This window comes from Fringilla coelebs (genome assembly GCF_963513975.1).
Source record: "Fringilla coelebs genome assembly, chromosome: 5".
Taxonomy (NCBI): domain Eukaryota; kingdom Metazoa; phylum Chordata; class Aves; order Passeriformes; family Fringillidae; genus Fringilla; species Fringilla coelebs.
Window position 1 is genome coordinate 33,278,973 of NC_140033.1, and position 23,361 is coordinate 33,302,333.

A 23,361-nucleotide genomic window follows, 5' to 3' on the forward strand; every position below is an offset into this window, starting at 1 on the left:
GAAAAAAAATGTGACAGCTCTGTTACTTGATTGTATGGGAAGTTTGCAAATTTGCAGAGAAGGGGCTTGTCCTTCCCTTGTGACCATCTGACCCTCCTGGTGTTAAGCAAATAATTTTTTTTAAAGACAGTTAGTTTTTGGGTGGTGTTCTTTTAAGATAGAACCTGGAATTTGACCCAAAATTCAAACTACTGTTCTGGTACCTGGCTTTTGGATTTTCAACGCACAATATAGTGGAAATGGTCTTCGCTCCATTACTTCTAATGCTTGCATGAAACTGCAAATGGTATTTCAACAGCAGGTGGGAGTTAGCTACCTACAGCAAGAAAGCAAAGGAACCATAGATCTGTTTTTCAATGTGTAAAACATTTACGGGTTTTTTTTTAATGATGAAGTTTGAATTTTACTTAAACCTGACCTCCACACATTTCAGAGGAAGTTCTAAAACTGAAGTTTCAGTTTCTTTTGCAACATTTATCCTAGTCACCAGCAGGGTAAGGTAATTTGAAATGGCTCGTGAGGGAATTATAAAAAGAACTATCATGTCAAATACAGGTTTTATAAAACTGTGTTTTCCAAATAGAAGCCAATAGAACTGTTTGCAATGTAACCGTTCTCAAGAGTTGTTCTTTTTTAAACAAGATAGCAATTCCTGGCTTGTTTGCAGTGAGAGAACACTACAGCATTCCCCCTGAAGACTAGAGTCTGCAGAGAAGAAATTAAACAGAAATGAAAATATGTGAGAGAGAGTTGTGAGTTTGCCTTTTCTTAATCAGACAGTGAGGCAAAACTGGCAATAAGAGGCATAAACTGTGAAATGAAATCTCAAGTAATAAGAAATGAGATTCCACTTTTAAAAATGCTAAGTGTTAGCAGTAGCATATGTAAGGATAAGGATATTTACTTAAAGAAAAGTATGCAAGTATTTTTTAACTTTGTGGAATTCCTCTTAATATCAGTTTGAGGTAATTTACCATCAATCTACCAAGGTGTGACTCGCTTACAATGGGACAGACTTTGGGAAGCAAAAAGATGTATACTTAGAGCCAGATCCTGTAATCTCATGTACAGTCATAGACACTTAAATAGCTATGCATATTCTCAATTATCTGTCTACACAGGTCACGTTGCAGGATTGGGGCTGGGGTGGGATATGAAAAATAAAAGGTACTGTAAGGCCCCTAAAAATCTGCTTGGTTATATTAAAAGAAATAGTACTGAAAACTAGAAGCCCAATTTATTACATGGCTGTCCTCTGCTGAAACATTTGATCTTGCTGTATTTAGTTCAGGAAGTCTAAGTGGTATGTGCTCAGTGCATGACCGTAATGTCCATTAATGCTGGTGGAATACAAGCATAGATAGAAGAGGGAAAATAGATGTTGTGGTGTCTTCCATGCAGTTGAAATATTGAGTTAATTTCAGTGATAGGAAGCAACAAAACACAAAAGAAAATTGTTAGAATGGTTCAAAAGAGTGTTTGATATAGGAAAGCTATCAGGCAAAATGACACCATATTTCAGGGCATGTCAGACACTAATTGCCAACCTCTGGTGTGCTGGAACAGGTGAGGGGCTGAGTTAAGGAGTAATGGTCTGCTAACTTGTGTCCGTCTGTCTGAACATATCTTGTTGCTGGTTTTCTTGTGATTGCTTATAAGGAAGGAATGTTATGAACCACAGGTTTGAAAAGTCAGTTGGAACTTATATGTGAGGTGAGATGCTTAATGTCTTCATTATCAGGTCAACACCCAGAAAATACTTTCTGTTCACCTAATTTGTACAGCAGACTTCAGAGCTGACCTCTGAAATGCCCATAGTCTGCAGGTGAATAGTAAATGGCAGCATGCCCTGCCTTGCTTTTCAGAAAAAAACCCATTCCTAAACACAAGAATACTGTGAAGTCTCCAAGAAGGGTTTCTGTAGATGTTTGTTTCACCCACCTCAGCTTTTTTTTTTTTTTTCCCCATTAAGATTTGCGAGGCTGGTCTTTTCCTCACAAAGCCTTCCATCCTGCTCCAGGATTGTAAGTGCCTTGAGCACTGCCGTAGCTGTTGCCAGACGGCTGAAGGAGCTGCCTGAACACTGCTCTTCTTAGGAGTGCCAACCCCAAAGAAGACACCATGGGGTGCTGATTAGAGAAATTTAATCTGGCCTCCGATCCTGCAGTGGATCAAAGGGGATTTTGTCTGTCTTTGCAGGCAGTTCACCTCTTAACAGCTGCATCTAACTGGAGTTCAGAACATAGCTGTCCTGGGCTTTTCGAAAAGTCATTGCTGAGAGCACCATCTCCAAGGAACAAGAGTGCTAATATAGATCCTATGAATGCAGCCTCTCTTGATCTCCTACTGCATTTAATTTAGCTTCACCTTTAATCAGTAACCACACTGATATAATGCTGTTTGTAGAACTGATGACCTTTTCTCTCATTTGCCTCAAACTGTATGATTTGCCAGTGAACTCTGAGCCTGCCTTTATGGCTGAGCTGCTGAAGCATTTTGTTGCCTGTATGGACCCTTTCCAGAGCCCAAATCTCATCCCATCTATGGAGAACCAGATGGAGGAAGGTGATCAGCCTGCCTGTTTATTCTCTAGTTTAATAGTTAGCTCAATAACAGCTCCATTACTAGTGGCAGTTTTTCTTATATTGGGAAGCTTTGTGTAGCTTTATGTTGTCCCATCCCAGGATACTAAGAGTTGTCTTGAACGTGACAGTCATCTCATGTCATAAAGGAACAGCTGCAAAACCAGAAGAAAATTCTTTTACCGAAAATTACGCACTTTTGTGCCTCTTGCACATATTTTTTTTCCTAACTGAAGGAATGTATTCCTAGAATATCACCTAATAGTTTCTAGGATTAATTGCATTTTTATTGAAGCTTGTAGGCTATCCCCATTACAGATAAAATACCATTATATCCTCTGCAGTCAGGGATGAGTCTTGCTTTACTTCCTTTGCCTCTTGCAATAGGGAAATAATGTGATCCATTTACTGAGCTATCTGTTTGTTGCCAGCAGTTAAACAGTAAGTGCAATTAATGGAACAGGGCCATTCTTCAATGCTGAAGGCTGGACCAAGAGATTTCCTTTATAATTTGTAGTGCAACTTTTTGTTGATCAATACTCAAATTACAAACTTGAAAAACCTTTATTGGGGTCAGTTGCATTTTACCCCAGTGTAGTTTGGCAAAATTCCCCTGCAGACATAAATAATTGCTTGTATTATAAAACATATAGTTAATTATTAAGAAAAGGCATACAAAAGATCTTTTTTTAACATGCTTCCTACTTCTGATCATTGTTGTGGATCATGTGGCATCTAGACATTTCCTTATGCATATAGTGAACCCATAGATTGGAGAACATTAAATTTGAAAACAAAATGAAAAATTATTTAAGGAATGTAAAGGGGGCATACTGACCATTTAAAAATTTTCTCTTTTTTCAAAGTGAAGTTAAGCTTAGTTTGCCTTTTTGAAGCAGCAGCAGCAGCAAAGTAGCAAATAGAATTTATTTTTTAAATTATTGTAGATATTTTAAAAATTGAAGAGATGTTGGTTTGTAAGATTCTTTGTTGCTCTCTAGACTACTTTTTAAAACTGAAATTGTAGAGAAAAGACTGTCTCTCAAACAGTTTCTTTCTGAGCTGCGTAATGCAAGATAACAATAGCTATTTATATAATGCATATGCTTCCTTTCCCTGTTAGCTATACTTTGAAAGACTTATTAGTCCTAGAGTCCTGCACGTTTGGAGAATAAAAACCTCCAAAGTTTGACATCCTTAAATAAGCAACCAAATGTTATAAAGAACAAACCTCACTTACAGTTAGAAAACAATATTTACATTTAAGGTTGAAAAGCCAGGATGTAGGAAAATTTTGCTAATTTGGAAGGTGACCTTTAAGTGCACCAAAACCAAATAATTTGTAAGCTATGGCACAGGGCACATTCCTGCAAAATTTGTGTGAATACTGCTTTAGTGGTTCTTGAAAGGCAAACAAAGAGACCTGGAATGAAATCTTTATCCCTCTCCCAAATAAGATTGAAGCTAACAAAGGCATACAGCAGTGCTCTTTCAAAGCTTGCCATTAAAACGAAGACTCTGCAGCACAGCTAATGAGATGGGTCAGAGTGGAAAACAATCTGTTTTTAAGAATGTTTAGATCAAAAGTAATTTCTAATCTATGAAATAAAGTCGCTTTTCAATACTTTTCTTTCACTAGTAAAGCTTTTTATGTTTGCACTATTTACTTCAATCAGATGTTTTCAATTTTACTTTTTTCTTCTTGAAAATACTTCCTAGGGTTAGTCAGTAGTGACCAACAGCATTATTCTTTTTCTCTCTCCCCTATTCACCCACCCCCACACATTAAAAAATTGAGAAAAGAAGAGGGGGAAGAAGAAAGAAACATCTTTTCTTAAATGATTTGCAAGCATCTGTGCTCTAAGCTACTTTTTATGAACGCTCTTATAATGACTCAAGGTAAAAAAGCAGAAAAGCATCCAATGTTAGGAAATTGCAATCCAATACCATGTAATTTAAACCTGCCATTGCCTCTCCTGTACTAAATGACATACAGATGGGTAGCTCTGTTGCCTCTACTTTTGGAACACAATTGGTCTTTTTATGAGTGTATATACATTTCTAGCAAAAAATATTTTTGTCGGATTGTTTATTTCTTATTGTACCATATTTTAATTACTGTCATAGAGTGCTTTTTCCCTGCTGTGTTTTGTCAGCTAATTTTTGCCAATGCTTATCAAAGTTACCTGAATATTTTGCAATTTATGTTATTACTTTGGGAATTTTCATTCCCAAAAGTAACCTTATTGTTGTTTTTTGCTTTCCCAATGTGGATTTTTGCACTACACAATTGTCGATTTTTTACAGTAATCCTTATGTACTCCTTGGATTTTCTGTGTCAACTAAGCAAAGTGTTAAGGTTAGATTTTCAGAGGACGGTAATTTCAACAGCAACCCTCCTTTGCAACAAATTTTACAACAAGTTTATTGTTGAACCTTGTACAACTTTGTGCATGAAGAAATTACTTACTCCTTAGGACTCCTATTCTAGTGCTTCAACAGTGAAAAAAGAAAAAAGCTACTGTTATAAAGGATGAGGATGCAACTGGAAATTAAATCAACCTCACTGTAATTCTGAAGGTTAGAATTGTTTTTCAGCTACTTTTAAGGATACTGAAATTGCCAGATGTTGTGGCTAAACATCATATGCCCATTACCATAAGTCTCCAATATAGATGTCTTGTAAAGAATGTTTCAGCTGTAGTTGGGATTTTTGCAGATTTTTTTTAATGGTTGAAAACCAGTACTTTCTTGTGAATGATTGTGTGCGCAACAATTTAGAGTATAACACACCAAAGGGCTTTGGCTGTAGCACATTGTCACTGCTCCAGTGGAATCACCTGGCTCTCTATAAAAATTTTTTTCTATATTTACATTTGAATAAATAATCAGCTGCAGTTCAGCTGAGCCTTTCTTTGTACATTAGGGACCAGCCTGGTCATTGACAAGTGAATGCAGAAGCTATACTGTGGCTGTCTGCCAAAGCAATTATTCAGGATTTAAGCTAAAAAGGCTCCTTCTCCCATATCCTCTCCTTTTGCAGGGTCATGTAGGGATAAAAAGGACTGTAAGGTGGTCTTTTCCCAGGAGGAGCTGAGGAAGCGGCTGACACCCCTGCAGTACCATGTCACTCAGGAGAAGGGGACTGAAAGGTAAGGCAGGATGTAGGAAACTCAGCTCCAAAAACACAGGCATCTCTCTTTTCCACCCCTCCTCTTACTCATGTTTCCTCACCTTCCCTACCAAGTTTTGTTCGTTATTTTCTTCTTCTTCCAGGATTTCTGCACTTGTTTACTAACCCCTACAAATTAACACTACTGCAAAGACAAGCATCTGCAACAGTGGGGCCAGGGCCAACGTTCTTTTGTGACTTTTAATGAACACTGCATGTCTTACAAAGTCACCAGGCTCATATTTAGAGTCTGTTTTTAGTTTACTACAAAACGTGTGGAAGTAATAGTAGTTTAGGTACACTTTTTTTGGAAGACATAGCAGTAAGCAGAACCACGAGGGAAATGGCCCTGTGCCAGGAGGCTGGAGTTTTGAAGGTGGCCATTGTAAGTATAGACGTTTTGACTGCAGAAAGAAGGTAGCATAATTTAGTTCTTTTCCACCCCACTCCAATTTCTTTTTGAAGCACATGTGGAGAAGGTATTTATTGGCTCATTTGTGGTTGGAATGTCAAAAATTTTCAATAACTGCCCTCACATGGCTTTAGTCACTGGAACCCAGCCTGAGGTCCTGGAGGGGAAAAAAAAAGACAGACTTCCAAGATTGTTTTTAGTGAATAAAGTCTCTCTCTCTCTCAGCTGATTCAAGCCAAAGGTAACTTGCCAAGGCCCAGCCATTTTTTGTTGTCTAATGTATACCACTGAGCTTGGCGCAAGGCCCTGGCTTTACCTCTGCTCTAAACGTACTAATGATGTAACTGCTTGTTTTCATTCATGAGCTGAAAGGACTCCCCGCTGCACGTGGGGTCCTGGTTAATAGGCAAACCTCTTCCTGACAGCGCTGAATTTGGTGGCTGAACGTGCCAGAGAGGCTGGTGGGGACAGTCCCCCTCTCCGCCCCAGCCTTCTCCGTCCGGCCGCAGCCCTGGCAGGGCACAGGGATGGTTGCCTTTGCTGGGAGACCTGCCTTGCCTTCCCCCCAGCCCTCCATGCTCTTGTGTACGGGACCAACAACGTGATTTAATGCACACAAACAATCGGAGATTAGGTCATTCTTAAAAATCCTGTTTATAAAAAAAATTGGACCTCATAAAAAGGGTGAAAGGATAATAAAAACAAGCTGCTGAGCACATAGGCTTTTTGTTGGGGTAGTGCAGCTGATTCGTATTAGGTGAATGACCTCCTAGCCTTTTAGATTGTTAACTTAGAAAAATATTCCCTTAAAGCTGGAATATTGCTTTTCAACTGAAAATATAAGGCACGCACAGCTTGAAATCCTGGACCAATTATTTCATTTTCAGCTACAATGTCTCTGCCGCCCGGGCAGCCGGTGTTGGCCTGACCCAGTGCCGCGGCTCTGCAGCGCCCGGGCGGCCTCACACCTCGCTCCACTGCAGCCGCCGAGCCCTGCACGCGGCCCAGACATGGACACAGAGAGGTGCGGCAGGTTGAGCTATGTGCCAAACAATCTGTGTTTGCAAAAACTTACATTTCACTTGCCAGATAGGGGAAGACTTCTGTTTTATCCTTTCTGGTTTTGTTGTTGTTCCAGCCTTTGAACTGTGGGACAATTTGCTTCCTTTTGCAAGATGTGTAACATCCGAGGCACACTAACGAGGACATTCCCCTTTTCCTGTGCCTGCTTTATTTGCTACCTTTAATAAAAAACAGCTGCCAACTTAGAAATCGTGGGCTTCTTCTATAACATTTTTTTAAAGACTCAGCTACTTTAAAAATTAAAAAAAAACCAAATTCCTTTATTTAATTTTAAAATGTAGTTTTGTTGTTTTCACAGTGCCTTTGAGGGGGAGTACACACACCATAAAGCTCAAGGAATATACAAATGTGTTGTTTGTGGAACTCCTTTATTCAAGTGAGTATACTAAATATAGTTTTGAGATTTCTGTCTCTTATGTTATGTATAATCTTGTATATATTTCATACATAATTGTATAAGGTCTTTTCACAGAATCACAGAATGGTGAAGTCATTCCACCTTTTAAGGAATACAAGAGAAGCAACGTAAATAATGCTGTAGTAAAATTAGTCTTATAGTAAATATCAAATATTAGGTTAAATAAAACAGGAAGATGAAATTCGGGTAAAAGAGAAAGTATGACACGAGAAAAAGATTAGTAATTTAATTTTTTTTTCTATATGCAGCTCTGCCAAGTAATTGTAACAGTTTTTCACTGTGTCAACTGATACTGAGGTTTGACTGTTAGAATTACTTACAGGTAGCTTTAACAGATACCAGGTGGCAATGCTGAATTTTACATACAGCATTTTAGCTGATGATGGAGAAAAAAGTAGATGCATTTTTCTTAGAATTCAAGCAGTTAAGAAAACAAAACCGTGTAAAATTTAATTACTTACTGAATTTCCATTCATCCCAATTAGCACACATGGAGAGCTGGTTTAAAAATACTCTTTAGAAGTACTGTGTGAATAATAGCCCTAAATTTGATGCTAGAAGTAGTGCTGATTGAATTCCCTTGGTCACTGCATTGTTCTGCACAGATTCAGTTCTTATATGTGCTTTTTCTTATTTCTGGCTGCTTGTGTTCATTCTGATGAAGAATTTAATTTTTTTTCTTTTTTTTCCCCCCTCAGTTCATCCTAACTTAGTCCCTTGCACTTAAAGAGGTATCTTTACAAGAGCATGAAGCAGGATGGTCAGGATAGCACTAATAGTACAGAATATTGTGCCAGTAATAGGTTAAAGGAAAATACAATTGATGTAGTTCTAGAATCACCAGATGTGGTAGTGATAGTTATCCTCAGGAGACTGTCTGTAAAATAAAAGAAGCACCTCATCTCTGTAATGTTTGATTCCTTTACATGTCAGAAGGATTACCTGCAGAAACTGGTAATAATGTGAATCTTTTGAGTTGAAAATCTGATGGTTACAGACACAACCAAGACAATAGTCTCATGTCATGTGTTACTATGGTCCTTGGTTTGCAGGTGCAAAGCCAGGATCCAAACTCTCCATAATATGTTTTTCTACTCTGCCGCTCAGACATTCCACTGCTTGCTATAGCTAAATCTTTTAGGGGTAGATCCTGGCTCTGTTGAAGCAAATTCATATTTAACAAACGAACACAATGGAGTCAGGATTTCACCTTCTACCTTCTTGCTTCCTTTCTATCTGGCTTCCTTTCTACCATCTGATGGAGAAAGAGTAGCGGTTTTTTGTGGGGTGAGTTTTTGACAGCAGTAGTATACATTAATGTGAACTAGTTTCCAGTTGCCTTCAAAATAGTTTTACGATGGGAAAAAACTTCAATATGAGACTTATTTGTGATTATCTTAAGTGCACAGTATGCTCTGGCATAATCTTGAGTTGATGAGTTGGATTTCTCTTTTTAAAATGAGCTATATGGAAATGTCTCTGTTTTCAGATTCTCTTTGAGACTCCTGTAGATTTTATGGGAGAAGAGAGAGAAAGAGGGAAGTTATTTTTTAATTTTAATAATTCCCGGGCCAGTGGGCACCTGAAGAAAACACCTGACCTATTGTGTCCTGAGATTAGACTGGCCTTAACTCAGTCTCCCCAAAGTCTTTCTGGTGCCTTATGAACTCTTGCTACCTCTGGCCTACATCTAATTCAGCCAGTTTTTCTGAACTGGCTGACAACTGTGGGAAAAAATGCAGAAGCCAGTAGGAGTCCATCTTCTTTTGTTTATTGACCTCAAAATATCAGTATATGATGTCTTCCTCAACCAGAGAAGATAGATTTCTAAATCTTGGTCACTGATTCAGCCCAGACAGCTAAAAAAAAAGTGAGAAGGAAACACAGATAAGAGAATGCAAAATATATACTTTTTACATTTTCGCCACCAAATGTAAATTACTGAAGTATTTCCTCAGGACTAAGATGTGGTAGTACAATACAAAGAAAGTCTATTTTGCCATTTAAAATGTGAGTTACTTTTGTGGTGGCATGGATTTTTTTTGGTGGTTTCTTTTTGTAATTTCCAAATAGTCATCTGAAACTTGCATTTACATTTGTTTCCCATTGATGTCCATTAATTTTTTTGTCTTTATGTTGTTGTAATCTGTAAATATATATATTTGGACTATGGCCCTGTCAGTTTAACTAGGAAAGAGACTGGAGCTTCAGCAGTAATATTAACAAACTTCAACTTTTAACATTTCTGATTTACGTTGTTTCATTACCATGTGACACATGAGGTCAGGGAACATATGAATTTTACACTCCAGATGAAAGACCTGTTTTTTGGTAAGTCTTTAAAATAGAACTTTGTCTCTATCACAAGGAAGATAAAAGAAACAATTAGGAATGTCACATCTCTTCATCTACCTACTTGTGCTAGTGTTATGAGAAACCTCCCAAGCTTTATGGAGGACATACTTTAACTTTTTCCACAATCAAAGTTGCCTCACACATAAAATGCATAATCATGCTATTGAATCTTATTATTCCATCTCTGAACTTTCACACCATGCAGTCTCCTACATCCCAGTACAGCTGTCCAAAAAAGCAATAAATGAGAGAGCCAATAAACTCTTACGATCCTTGTATGGATACTGATTCTAGCATGAATTTAGTTGCTGTTTTCAATGTAAAAGTACAATGTATTCTTTGCAAACTTGTAAGTCTGATATATTTTTCCCCTTGTTTGAAATTTACTCAGCTTTGTATTGGCTGTATATCAGTCACTCTGCTTGGAAGAAGTAATTTTCAGCTGGTTTTAACCTACTTTATGCTTTACTATGTGCATGTATGTATCTCACATAAACATCAGGTAGGGTGGATTGTTATGGATTATGACTGCAGAAGGTATATATTTCTACGTTTATCTGTTTTTAGCTCTCACAATAAAGACATTATGTCTCTCTGGACTGAACTCACCCAGAGACTACTCTTCACCATCACTGGAGGTATAAAAAAGACATGTAGATGTGGCACTTAGAAACACAGTTTAATGGTGAACTTGGCAGTGCTTAATGGTTGGACCATTAATGATCTTAAAAGTATTGTCCAACCTAAAAAATTCTCTGATGTTAAAATGCTCATTTTGAATTTGGCTTTTCATCAATACACAGAACAGAATTTATCACATTATCCGTCAATAGTGAATTTTTTTCTTTAACCAGGCTTATTAAGGAACTAATACAGCGTAATGCTGACTCCATGTCAATCCTTTTGTAATAATAAAACTGTATCATTTAATCTATTTCTCAATTTCAGCCAAATTTTTCAGGGAAGTAGTTATTAAACCTCAAAGTTATTAAGTCCTTAAAGCAATAAGAAAATCAGGAGAGAGAGCATATTCAAGCTCTCTTTGAGGAGAGGCCTGAAGAGTTCAACTATATTACTACATTAGAGCAGATAATATTATTGTAAGTAATATATATTATTGTATTATAACTGAGAATCCACATGAGGGTTGAAGAGAGACAGGCATTAGGGATGCCCAGCTCTGGGAAATATCTGCTAGTAGTTTTGCTGCCTAAGACACCACAGGATCTGTCCCCTGGCCTCAACACAGCAACACACCCAGCTTTGATCTTTCTGCTTGGTTCTTAAAGCTTGGGGATTTCTCAAATTCCCTGATGGTGAGGGTTTTATAAATTCCTAAGTAGTTACATCAGGTATTTATTTTTACATTGGAATACTGCTGTGTTTTTCTTTCTGGAAGCTTGACTTTCAGGAGCTTCCAGAAGCTATTTGGAGCTTCACCTCGTCAATATGATCAGCAACTGCTTTCCAGGTAATGGTTCACATTTTCAGAAGGGTAATGTCTATACTTAAAAACAAAATGGACAAAAGTCTCTTCTCTGGCCCTAAAGGCAAGTGACAAGACATAGCTTGTGTTTTTAGCATCAATTCCCCTACTCTGAAACAGAGTGACCTGGCTCATTCTGCTTTTGGGGAATGGTCCCTGGCCTGAGCCTCCCCTGCAGTTTGCCTAGTTCCTGTCTAGGGTTCTCATCAGCATGATAAGGGCCAATGCAGTGTCCAGGGATATGTTCACAACTGAGCATTACTGTCCTGGCCTTCTTTAGCTTGCTAGCAATGCTGTAGCAGGAACACTGATACTGCAGCTAGGTATATTCTGTACCACTGGGAGGCAAACACGGGAGAGAGATGATTGATTGTATTCTGATCAGTCACCTGGACCAGGACATGGGTTGGCTTGGATTGCATCAGGATAGACCATCATCTCTTCAGCAAACTGCCCATGCCAATATGGAATAAAATTCTTTGAAAATCAAATACCAAAGATGTGAGGAGAGAAGACAAAGGACTCTCGTGTGATTTACAGTATGTGTAATATAATGTGTGTGTAATAATATAACAATCATGTTCATAATTCCTTTACATATACATGGTACATTAATATTACAATCAACCTGGTAAGTCTCTGGAGTATAATATTTTTTAACTATAGGTTAGTTCATTTAGTACATGTCCATTTTCCTGTAAATATGATCCTACAATGACACATCATCTTTATGACTGTAACAGATCTTTATCAAAGTCCTTTTCAGAGAGAACTAGTATATTGAATGTCTGCCTCTACCAATGCTCTGTTTAGCACACTTGAAGCACAGCCTTGCAAAGGAACAGCCTGGTATAAACTGCTAATGCAGAGGCCTAGTAAAGCCAAGAGGAATAAATGACTTCTTCCATGTTAAAATGCAAGGATCAGAACTGCAGAGTACTTTTTGAGAGAGTTGTGGGCTTCCAAAGGCTGTCCCCATGCTCCCACAACAAAGCCTATACAAACCTGTTAAATACTTCATCATGAAAGGTAAAAGTCTCTCTCTTTGACAAAAGCCTGCTTCCCTGGCAAGTAGCAGATCTCTCTTAACTTCAGCTCTAGTGTATCTGTTGACACTGTAATTTGTGGCACTGAACAACTGCAGTTAAGTAATACTTAGTAAAGCAGTAGTTTAAAATTCAGATTATAGGAACACATTATGATTATGATTACTTCATTTCTCTCTATTTCTTAGTACTTGGCAGTCTGACGATCTGGTATATGATGTCTTTTAGAAGAAACAGGTAGAAACCCTGCACCTCTTTGCAGTACAGATAAAATGACCATCATATAGTCTATTGTTTGTGCTTGACTTAATTATTCCTGAGATCTTTGCAAGTATTGCAGCAGCTAAATCTTTCCAGTAGCTCACTATTTCCTTGCATATTGTGTGTTGGTAGCTGAGCCTACTTAACATTTGTATTGCCATGTTGTGTGTATTTGAGCCATATCAAGATTGGAAATGAAAAGCACTTTATAAATACCCTCTTGTTCTGTTTTATGCATATTGACTACTTTCCAAAGATATTTATGAGTAATTACCTGGTTTTCAAAATACTTCTCTATAGGAGACAGAAGTAGAGAAAATATGCAGAAGGTTATTATCTGTTCATTTGGGAGTGGGAGGGTGGGGCGTGGTGTTGGGGTGCTCCCCTCTGGTTGTGATAAATGATAAAAGACAATTTGTACAGCCAGGACCTGGTTATGTAATGTGCATATTGCCTGGTAGGATGCTTAGGTTGGATATCAGAGTATGCACTATGATAACAAACAGTGTACTGAGGAGTTTTTTCCTTCTAGTTAATGTAGTTTTACAAGTATAAAGGAGTCAGAGTGAATTTTTCTGTGTAGCAGAACATCCCTCTGGAATGTACTTGCTGTATTTAATTTTATCCTATTTAATGACCATATTTTAGTTGAGCATTTTTAACACCTATGCACAATTAGTTTCTAATATTTTGTCTAACGTGCTGTTGAGAAGCAGATATAAATCCTGGAAGAAGGGAAAAATGTGGCTTTCATTAATGGCTGTAAGCTTTGTCATTCCTTCAAGTAGCCAAGGTGACTTTGTGTTCTTATAGAGTACTTCTCTCACATCTGCCACTTGTTGCTTATTTACAATGCCAAAGATGCTTCATTCTTTCCCTCCACTTTTTCTGTGCTTTATTAAGTTTCTGTAATAGTGTGTCCTAAATTTTACATGGTTTTCCCAAGGGGAAATGGTGACCATAACATGGGTGACCCTCCTCCTTTTGATGGCTCCTAGTACTACCTCCCATGTTGTGTTTTCTTTCATAACTATTCTGCTGTTGCCAGACAAAGTTCAATTCATTTATCACCCCCATATCAGTTTTCTGGTGTGCTGTCCAGTAATTTATGACTGTTTGGAGCTTTGGTACTCATCACAGTGCCCAGTGACCCTGGCGACCCTCCTCCCCATGCATGCTCTGCCACCTTGGCCCTTGGGCCTGTTTGTTGAAGCCACAAATTGCAGTGCATGTGTCCATAACAAGGCATTCAGGCTGAGAAGCAAGAGCTCTGTTTGACCCACTCATATGGAGTATCTACAATTCAGGCAACGAGGAGTTGATTGTGCAGATAAACGTGCTGAGGGTAAGATTTATACATTGTGTCTGACTATGTAGGTAGTGAGGTTGTGCTGATACAGTGATGAGCAAGAGAGAAGACTGCAGGCAGGTAGCAGCCTGAGGAGAATATTGTAAATAAAACACTGACTAAGTGGCTTTAATTCTAACTCAGAGGAATCTCCCCCAGGTTACCACATTTCACAGGGTGGGGACTTCATCCTGCTGGTGTAAATACCAATTGAATTATACTGCCAAACTGAGCACGAGCTGGTGCCCTGGGCAGTTACTGCTCCTGATATTTGTGAAGACATGTCAGCAACATGCTTTCTTTGTTCAGTGCTTTTGGTGGAACTAAAAATATTAATTAGGAAGATAGGTCTTTTCCCTCTCGGCTTTTCATCTCCTGAGAGTTATATTTAAGACAAAATATTGTGAGCACTGGAGGAAGGTGCAATGTGAGCAGGATGGGAGAAGAGAGTTTTTTCCTTTCTTATGACTTTAATAGTGTGAACCTGTTAATTTTTTAAATTATAATTCATTTTATATTTATTTGCTGTAGCACAGATATTTGGTATGCAATTACAATGCGGGTTATATAAAAATGTAGAGTGCATGTAAAAGACATCTACATGTAACAGCATGTACTAGCTTGTAAAATAAAAGTTGAAAATAAATCTGCGATTAGTTTTTGACCTTCAGACATTTGTTTCTGAAAAAAGAAGGACTGTAACATCCCAAAAATGCATCCCTTCCTTGATGGAATGTAGAAGGATCCAACATTGTACTTCCTCCTTAGAATTTCTGGGGAAAGGCATTTTGCTGCCAACATAACATGCTTTAACAGGTCTCCTGCTGGTCAGACCTTGTGTCCTGCTGTGACAGCCATGACCATGTGTGCAACTGATTGTTAGTGGGCGATATAAATCTGATTGGAACATGCCTGTTAATTGGTTTGAGAGCTCAATATAGACAATGCTGTCTTGTAGCAGATTGTGTAGATAGCCCTAGTCATAGGGTTAATTCTGCTTGACAGCACATCAGCAGCATCTTGAGTAATTACCCAACTTAAGTTTTCCCACAGTTGAATTGAGGCCTTCAAAGGCTTCTACATTTACAAGTATTATTAACCGATATCTGAAACATGATGTTCCCACAAGGGCTAATTTTTTCTTCCTTTTATTAAATATACAGGTTATAGGGTTCATTTGCTAAGTGCTAAGCCCTTAGAAGAAAACACTACTTGTTAGGGAGAGAAAAATCTGCAGTGCACAACCAAAGCTAATGGTGCATAATGCACACATCATTGTCTTTTTGCAAAGACTTTAAAACAAGTTAAAATTTAGGTCTGGCTCCCTTCCTCTCTCCTACCCCCCACTTTCCACTTTTAAGAAAATCAAACCACTTACTCCTATGTGCAGAATGAGTAAATTGAAGACACACACAAACAAAAACCTCCTAGAATGTTGCACAATTAAGTACAGATCATTGGATACAATACATATGACATTAATGAAACGGTATCTGCTTCAAAAATAGACTGGAAACATTCATGAATGAATTAAATCCTCCTAATGACTTTTCAAAAATGAAAATTAATGAAAACTATTTAATTCATACAAACTGTATGCTATGATTCACAGTATATAATTTAATCCTAGTTCAAATTTATATTTTATTTTCTTCATTTAGTGATTTGTCTTTTAAAATATCTTCTTTGTAACTACAGCATAGAAAACAGTAAAATATTAAAGACAATAGTCATTATTTGGGTTCATATGCCTTTGAATGCATTAAATGTTAATATACAGAGTTAGACAGTCTAGTTAAAGATGGTATTTGCTGAGGGATCAGTCTGACAAATGGCTTTTATGGCATAAAGCAGTTCTTGTAACTTACAATCTTTTTATTTTCTTTTTCAGGTCAGAAACAAAGTTTGACTCCAATTCAGGTATGTTTACATTTACAGTGTTTTACTGAATGTACACTATTCAGGTTAATCTCAAAAGAGTAGTTTATCAGTTCAAGTTCAGCTTAGTTTTAAACAAACTGGGGTAGGTCAGCCTTAAAAAGGATCTTCATTTCTCACCCTCTGAAAACTGCATTGTTACTGTGAAACATTTACTTTCATTCCTTTCATTAGTTCCGGTCTCTTTACATTTCCCCAAAAGATGATAGAGAAGATGTATTTTGCAACAGGCTTTAATTGATCCCGAAAAATTATAATGCAAATAAATGATAATACAGACTAAAGCAAATGGAGGACTGAAGTTTGAAAAGGATCACTGCAATAGAGCAGAATGTTTTTCTTCCTGGTGGACAAAAACAGTTCATGGGAATTTGAAGTCAGTGCAGCCTCTCTGTCAGGAAACAGATGATTTGTCATCAAATTTTCGTGACAGATCCAGGTACACAGTGCATGCCAGACCAGTCTGTAGAGCTCAACTGAGGAGGATTACCAAAACGCAGTCTCTCCCAAGATGTCTTTTTAAAGAATTGTAATGTGTTGTAGGGACTGGGAGGGAAGTGAAGGTCAATCTAACAGGTTAATGTGTATCTAACAGGACAAAAAACACAGGACAGCAAACAGCGGAGCAGTTGGAGGCAAAACCAGATGTCCTAATACCAGACTGTTACTTACTCAGTTCACTATTCCTAGGTGTTCCTTAAACAGTAATAAATTAAGAATAGGCTATCGTCCTGAAGCTAGGTGAAATGTCCATTGCCTGAAAAGGTAATTCAAAATACATTTTTTGTTAAAATGAAAAAGTCTGTTTTAAACAGGAAACCTGATATTATTATGGCAATTTTGGTTTTAGGCCAATGTTATCTTCTATATAGTTTGCTTAATGCAGTGATTATAATTGCTTATAATATTATGAATTTTACAATGTATATTAATCAGGTTGTTTATGGAATAGCAAGTTTCCTTTTATCCCAGCTCCTTTATCCCAGTGGGCTTGAAATGTCAGGCATTATGTTGCTTTTTCTTTCTACATTAGATTTTATCTTTGGAACTATATGGGAGTGAAATCTACAGCAGGAAGCATTTAAATAGCCAATGCCTACATCTTGTACACTTGCATCATCTTGCTCCTATTATGATTTTAGTCTGTGAGTTGTGAGTTTCAGTCTGTGAGTTTACTTGCTTTGAATAAACTCTATGCTAAGATTGATTTTTGGATCTTGACAAAACAGAGGGATTGCATGAGGGATAGCTTCACACATTTTCTGCCATTACCCCCTTTATTTCGGTGCAGTCACCAAAACTAGGGTGTGGAGCAGAATGTCACGTCTGCTTCTATGCTGAAGGAAAAATGCTCTCTGCAGAGCTTCAATTTGCTTGGAGGCTTAAGCTACAAGTAGTTTTCTGACTCTTTTGAAGCAGTTCTCCTGTTAGGTACACTGTTCTGCCTGCCACTCCCTTGGCAGCAATGGCGGGGGCATGGCTTTTCCTAGGGTAGTGGTAAAAGTTTGGCACTACTGCAGCTGTGCTGTGGGCCTGCTCAGTACATGTCACCAGGTCTTTCAGCCCTGGGCCCCTGGTCCCATTCTAATCCTTGCCCCAAACCCTTCGGTCTCATCAGTGCTGTCTCTTGGAACCGGTTTCAGCCAACAACCAAGAGTAGATGTTAAACCCAAGCAACACCAAGGCTCAAAACCCCCTTATTATTGCGAGAGGTACAGCTGCCTTCTCTTCACAGGGAGAGCACCCATTTCTTCCACCACAAAGCTGTTCATGACAGTCAGATGGCACAAGGTCTCTAAGTTTCTCTTTTGTTCTCAATATGTAAGAGCAGAGGAGAACTGAAGATATTGGCAACATCTGGTTTTGTTCCCCTACCAAAGAATCTTCTATAACTTTCCCAAACCAGACAATAATCCCAGACCTCCTGCTGAGTGAATGCACCCTGTTCACTCAAGGTGATGGCATCCTTGTAAAAAAAACCCTTCTTTTGTGTGGGGGGGTGCAGTGCCGTGTGTAGCACCATGTGCTGCATTACACAGGCCTTTGAAAAGTGTCAGTGTAGTGTTGGTTTAAAAAGGGCTCCTCGTATCTGAGTCTGTATTTATGCAACCTCAAGTTTCTTGGAGACACCTTAAGGTATTTTCACATCCCTCATTTCATTTTGAATTCCCTAGACTGTCATTCCTAAGTAAAGTAATGATCCCACAAACTGGAACAAACATGCTTTGTTCTCATTTATCTTATGTTACTCAAAACAGTTCAAGTGTTAAACATGAGAATGAGGTAATTTTATTATAGAAGAGATATTTTTTTCCCAGGGAGTTGTTCCACAACTATTGCTTGCCCTAAATTAACCGCAGTGTTAATTCCAGATAACTTGCAAGTCTAGATATGCCCTTAATAAACATTTATCAATGCTTATTATACTTGTCTTTCCTAGAAATATTTTTGCAGCATTGAAGAATTAAAAGAAGTCTTTCTGAAGCAAGTACAAAGTCAGAAATACAGCCTTTAAAGTACCCAGTACGTTCACTGCAAATGTAACCCTGGAAATATTGTTCAACACTGAAATATTAGACAAACATTGTCAAAAGAAGATTAATTGGAACTTGAACATTAACTTAAAAGAAGGCTGCAAAATTCCTACAGTGATGATCAGGATTTATCATGCAAATAACTATAACATCTGTAGGGGACACACATTCTTCATATCATGACTAACAGCTCCATCTGAGAAACTTCTTTTTCTCTGCTGACTCTTTATAAGTCTACAGCTGGCAGAATTTCTGTCTCAGAGACCATGGGGTTAGCTTCATGCTGTTACAAGATCTTATAAATGAAACAATTTTGCTTTCCTGTCATAATATGATGAATTCTACTGGTACTGAAAATAGATTTTTTTCTAACTAAGTACTTGAAAGCAAAAACGGTTGTAGGAAAAATATTTCTTTTTCCTCACAATTTGTTAGAGAACAAAGTAAAACACAAAAAATTCCACAGGTGAAACAATTTTGATCTGATTATCAGTATTTGGTTAGTGTCTAAAATGCTTATTGTGCTATGTGCTTCGTTAGAAGATTTCAGAATTTCAGAATATAAGAATTATATTGGAATAATTAATGTAATTAATTTGATAAATGATAAATAGATTTTTGCTTTTTTAAAATTTAGAGTAAACCAGGTCTTCAGGGTGCTGTTCCGTAACAGGATGAAACTGCAGGTCTCAAAAGCTGTTGCTGAACACTTTAAATCCCACCTTAGTAATAGCAAAAATAATCTAAGAAAACTGCCTCAACATGCCCACCAGGGAATTGTAATGGTGAATTTCCTACTGCCTACTGGGAGGGCTGGAGTTTTCTTGAGGCGTCTCCTGTTCTATTTGCTGCATCCTGCATGTCACTGTGGAGGTGAGATGTGATATTCAAGTTAGAGTGTTCGCAGTGAAATCAATGGGCAAACAAAAATCCATTTTGTTCTGCGTTAAAAAGAAAGGACAAACTCATGGACAATATGCAAAGACTCCAGTGGAGTCTTTTTTGTGTATCTGTCACTCAGACCATGGAATGTAGAAAGTCAGAGAGCACAGGGTGCAAGACGGACAGTCAGGGAAGCACCATGCTGTAGAAACAGATCTGTGCACTGAAAAAAAGAATGCCCAAGGACACACAGAGCCTTCAGCTGTGCGTCCATCATCTGCTGTGCCAGCTTCACACTTCTCTCAAAAAAAGAGACGTATCTCCAAAACCTGTTCTTCTGTCTCCCTGCTTCTACATATCAAATGAAATGTAAAGATGCGTGATTCATGCCACTGTTTGTGTCAATACTTTGGAAACATTCCAGTTAGTATCAGAAATTAAGATAGAATCACTGCTTATGCACCTAGAGGCTGTCCTGAGGGACAGCTACACATGAGCTTTTGTTGGATTCCTGTTGCCCCAGCAGTCAAATACAAAGCAAGTCAAGGAGCCCCCAAGAGTTCCTGGAATTTCTTTTGCCTGGCTTGTCTGGACTCACAGTGTCAGCCAGTGACTCTGAAGGTCATTTCTTCTCTCTGCACATTGCATTTTCCACCAGAATGAGTGCATCCCCATGTCTTCAGCACTGCACTATACTGCCACCCCTATATCCCCATCAAGGTTCCTATCCTTTCCTTTCTCACTGCTTGTGCTTACTGGCATCTTTCCTTTAATGTGGCCACTACAATGTAGTAACTTGCAAGGCTACATGATTCAGCACTGGTGCTAGAGAACAGATGAACAAATTTATACGGTTGGAGGTGATCAGATGTTTTCCACTCACAAATTCCTCTTGGCTACATTTCCAGATGTTCTGCAACAGGCTTTCCAAACTCTCTGTATCAGCCCTGATTTCCCCTAACCTGTCATCAGTCCCCTTGTATGAAAATCCTTATTAGAACTATTAAGAGTATAAGGAATCCTCTGCTCAAATAAGAGAGAAATGGATACCAAAAGGCATTTTGAAAGTGAGTAACTTTCACTGACCTTTACTACCAGGGAAGCACAAAAGAAATGTAACTTGCCTGAAACATTAGGTTGACAAAGCAGCAAGGTACTTAATAAAAACATGCATTGATCTAACTCCTCGAAGATTTAAATACAGATTAAGAAATAAGTTCCTAAATTTTATTGATGTCAGCTTCTCCACCCAGGTTGTGTTAAAGTAGTTCTTAATTTCTTCTTAGGAAGGCTAAGTAGTTTCAGAAACAGAGAGGAGAAGTGTGGTATTTGGTGTTCTTAACAAAATCATGTTGGCAAGTTCAACAGTCATCCTACAATCAGAGCATTTGATTTAAAAGTATTAAAAGATCTCTTGCATAATCTGTAAAAAGTGGCAAAAGAAACTGTGATACTGAAGAACAGGGACGCCCCAGAGCTTTTTGGATGAGGTAAATGATCTTTTCAGGTTCTCTTTCAACTAAGAGGAATTACTTCCTTCTCTCTGGCCAACACCAGCTTGGACGCTTGAAAATACACATGAGCTGGCACAGAGAGATGGTGGGAGACAGTTACTGCAAGAACAGGAGCAGCAGCTCAGATTATCTTGTCGTTACTTGTCAGTGTTATTTTGTTCTTGGCATTAACAACTATTCACTCAGGCTGTTGGGGATGCAACGGCTGGGAAGCATGGCCATTGCTGTATTTGTTCAGCAGCAAGATGAGCGTTTAGTCAGACGCAAACTGAACCATCGGGTGAATGTTTCAGGCCCATGCCCTGATGTGGATAATACTCCAGACATCTCAGTGGTACATCCCAGGGAACTGTGTGCTGATGTGTGATAACTGATTATTGCCTGCTCCTGTATCACTTGTAAAGCTTGGCATCATTTCAGTTGTGACAATCTGGAGGTGTTTGGCACTGCTGGACTGAGCTCAAAGGAAATCTAGAGCTGTGTGAAACCATTGGGACAAGCACCACACTGCCAACCTCATCAGTCTCTGGAAAAGAGGAGGGGGTGAGACAATGGCATTCAGTGGGTTCCCAGCTGGAACCCTCACACACTATGTGTCAGATGGCTCTTTGGAGCTCAACAGCTTATCCACCTGGCAGAGGACTATAAGGGTGTTTTTTGCCTGTGCACCTTGATGAATTTAACAGGACAGGATCCTTATGGTCAATGTGTTCACTCTTGTTCCCATTATTTTCTCGCTACCACAAAGTGCATTTTCCTGTTTCAGATTTAGGCAATGTTTCATTAAGCACAGTATATTTTGTGGCTGCATGCATGTTGTCCAAAATAGCACATCTTCTGTTTTGGTTAGCATGATTTATGAGGTTATGAATTTGAATGAGATGCAAGGTATTTTTATTTCTTCCCGCTGGATTTGTTAGAGGAAAAAGAAACTTAACATCTTGTTTGTACAAGATGATGAGAATGATATCATACGATATTACTTAAAACTGGAATAAATTTGTTATTTGGAAAAAAAGTGAGACTGTACAAATTAGCTATGTGATAATTATTAATGACAGAAGAGTCAATAAAGATTAAAATATTTAATGTTTTTCTTTCATTGATGTAGTGCTGTAAATTTACGGCCATTAAGAAACCATATAAAAGATCTGTCAGCTTTTGCTATTTCACATTTTAGTCTCTTATCAAAACTGATTTCAGTTTTTGCAGTACTAATAGTAATGGGAAAAATGCAAGCTGCTTTTAATCAATCTGGAATGTTCAGTGATCACCATCACAATCTTTAGTGTTGATCTGAGTATGAAGCAAAGAAGATTAACTTGTCTTTTGTTGACTTAATTTAGTGGCAACCACAGCCTTTAAGATGTAATGGCAGACAAGTTTGTGTCATACCAATGCAACTGCCACTGTACATGTGAGCAGCCATCTGTTTAGAATTAAGTCCTTAGTCAAAACACCAATGAGATCTAATGCCACCAGTTTAAGTTAGACACAATTTGCACTGAGTTTTTTATGAGTAAGGGCATCACAATCGGGTCTAATGCCACACAACAGTGAATTTGGTTACAAAGCCTGAAAGCATTTTTGAAAGGAAAGAATTGTAGCCCTATGTGATTGGATCAGGAGTCTTACAACCTTGCAATCCATTGGGGGTGAATTACCATTTCTTGTTTTGTATATAGTTGTCTGGCCCGCTTATTGTTCTTTACAATGTGGTCCCAACCTTTTAATCAGCCATGGTCCAGATGTCTGAACAATCTCAAGACTGTATACTCCAATCCAAACACTGTGCCTATCGAAATCACAGAATCAATATTCACAGTGTTTGATTGTTGTGAATAAAACTGAAGCACTGAATTTAGCACTAATATTTTCTTAACTAGCTGTAGCAATGGAGGAGCTTTCATTTTCTGCATAATATCCCTTTCAGGTTATGTCTGTGTCTGGCTTTCACATAATCCCTGTGGGTCTGTGGAGAAATGTTAGTGTTTCATTTGGAGGGATATTTTACGCTAGCTAGTACCATGGGGGAGTGGGATCATCTTAGCTAACTGTGACTATCTACCTTAACATAGCCCTCTGAGCTTCATCTCAAGTCAGTTGGAAGAGATTAATATCCTCAAATGAGTTAATCTCTTCTGCTGGAGAAGTCTATTTCAGGGTACACTGAATCACCCTTTTTTAGAGTTAGGCACGTTACTTTGATGGTTAAAGTCATACTAGATTATCACTGGAATGAATGTACCCAGATTTGGGGGTGAGTGAATGGGATCCTCAAGTAATTTTCTATGTCTGATGCTGTGGAGGCTTAGTAGGATAAAAATCAT

The 23,361-nt window shown here is 38.2% G+C and overlaps 1 protein-coding gene across 4 annotated transcripts in view; it reads left to right on the forward strand.

The window, feature by feature from the left end:
• The window catches only part of MSRB3 (methionine sulfoxide reductase B3), a gene marked incomplete at its 5' end in the record, with an annotated part of 79,317 nt that overhangs the window by 28,889 nt on the left and 27,067 nt on the right, over positions 1-23,361 (forward strand). For all 4 annotated transcript variants that reach the window (XM_084205593.1, XM_084205594.1, XM_084205595.1 and 1 more), the window contains 3 exons: positions 5,626-5,734; positions 7,548-7,625; positions 16,055-16,083. In XM_084205593.1, coding sequence (XP_084061719.1) covers positions 5,626-5,734; positions 7,548-7,625; positions 16,055-16,083 — 216 coding nt within the window. The remainder of the gene's footprint in view (positions 1-5,625; positions 5,735-7,547; positions 7,626-16,054; positions 16,084-23,361) is intronic.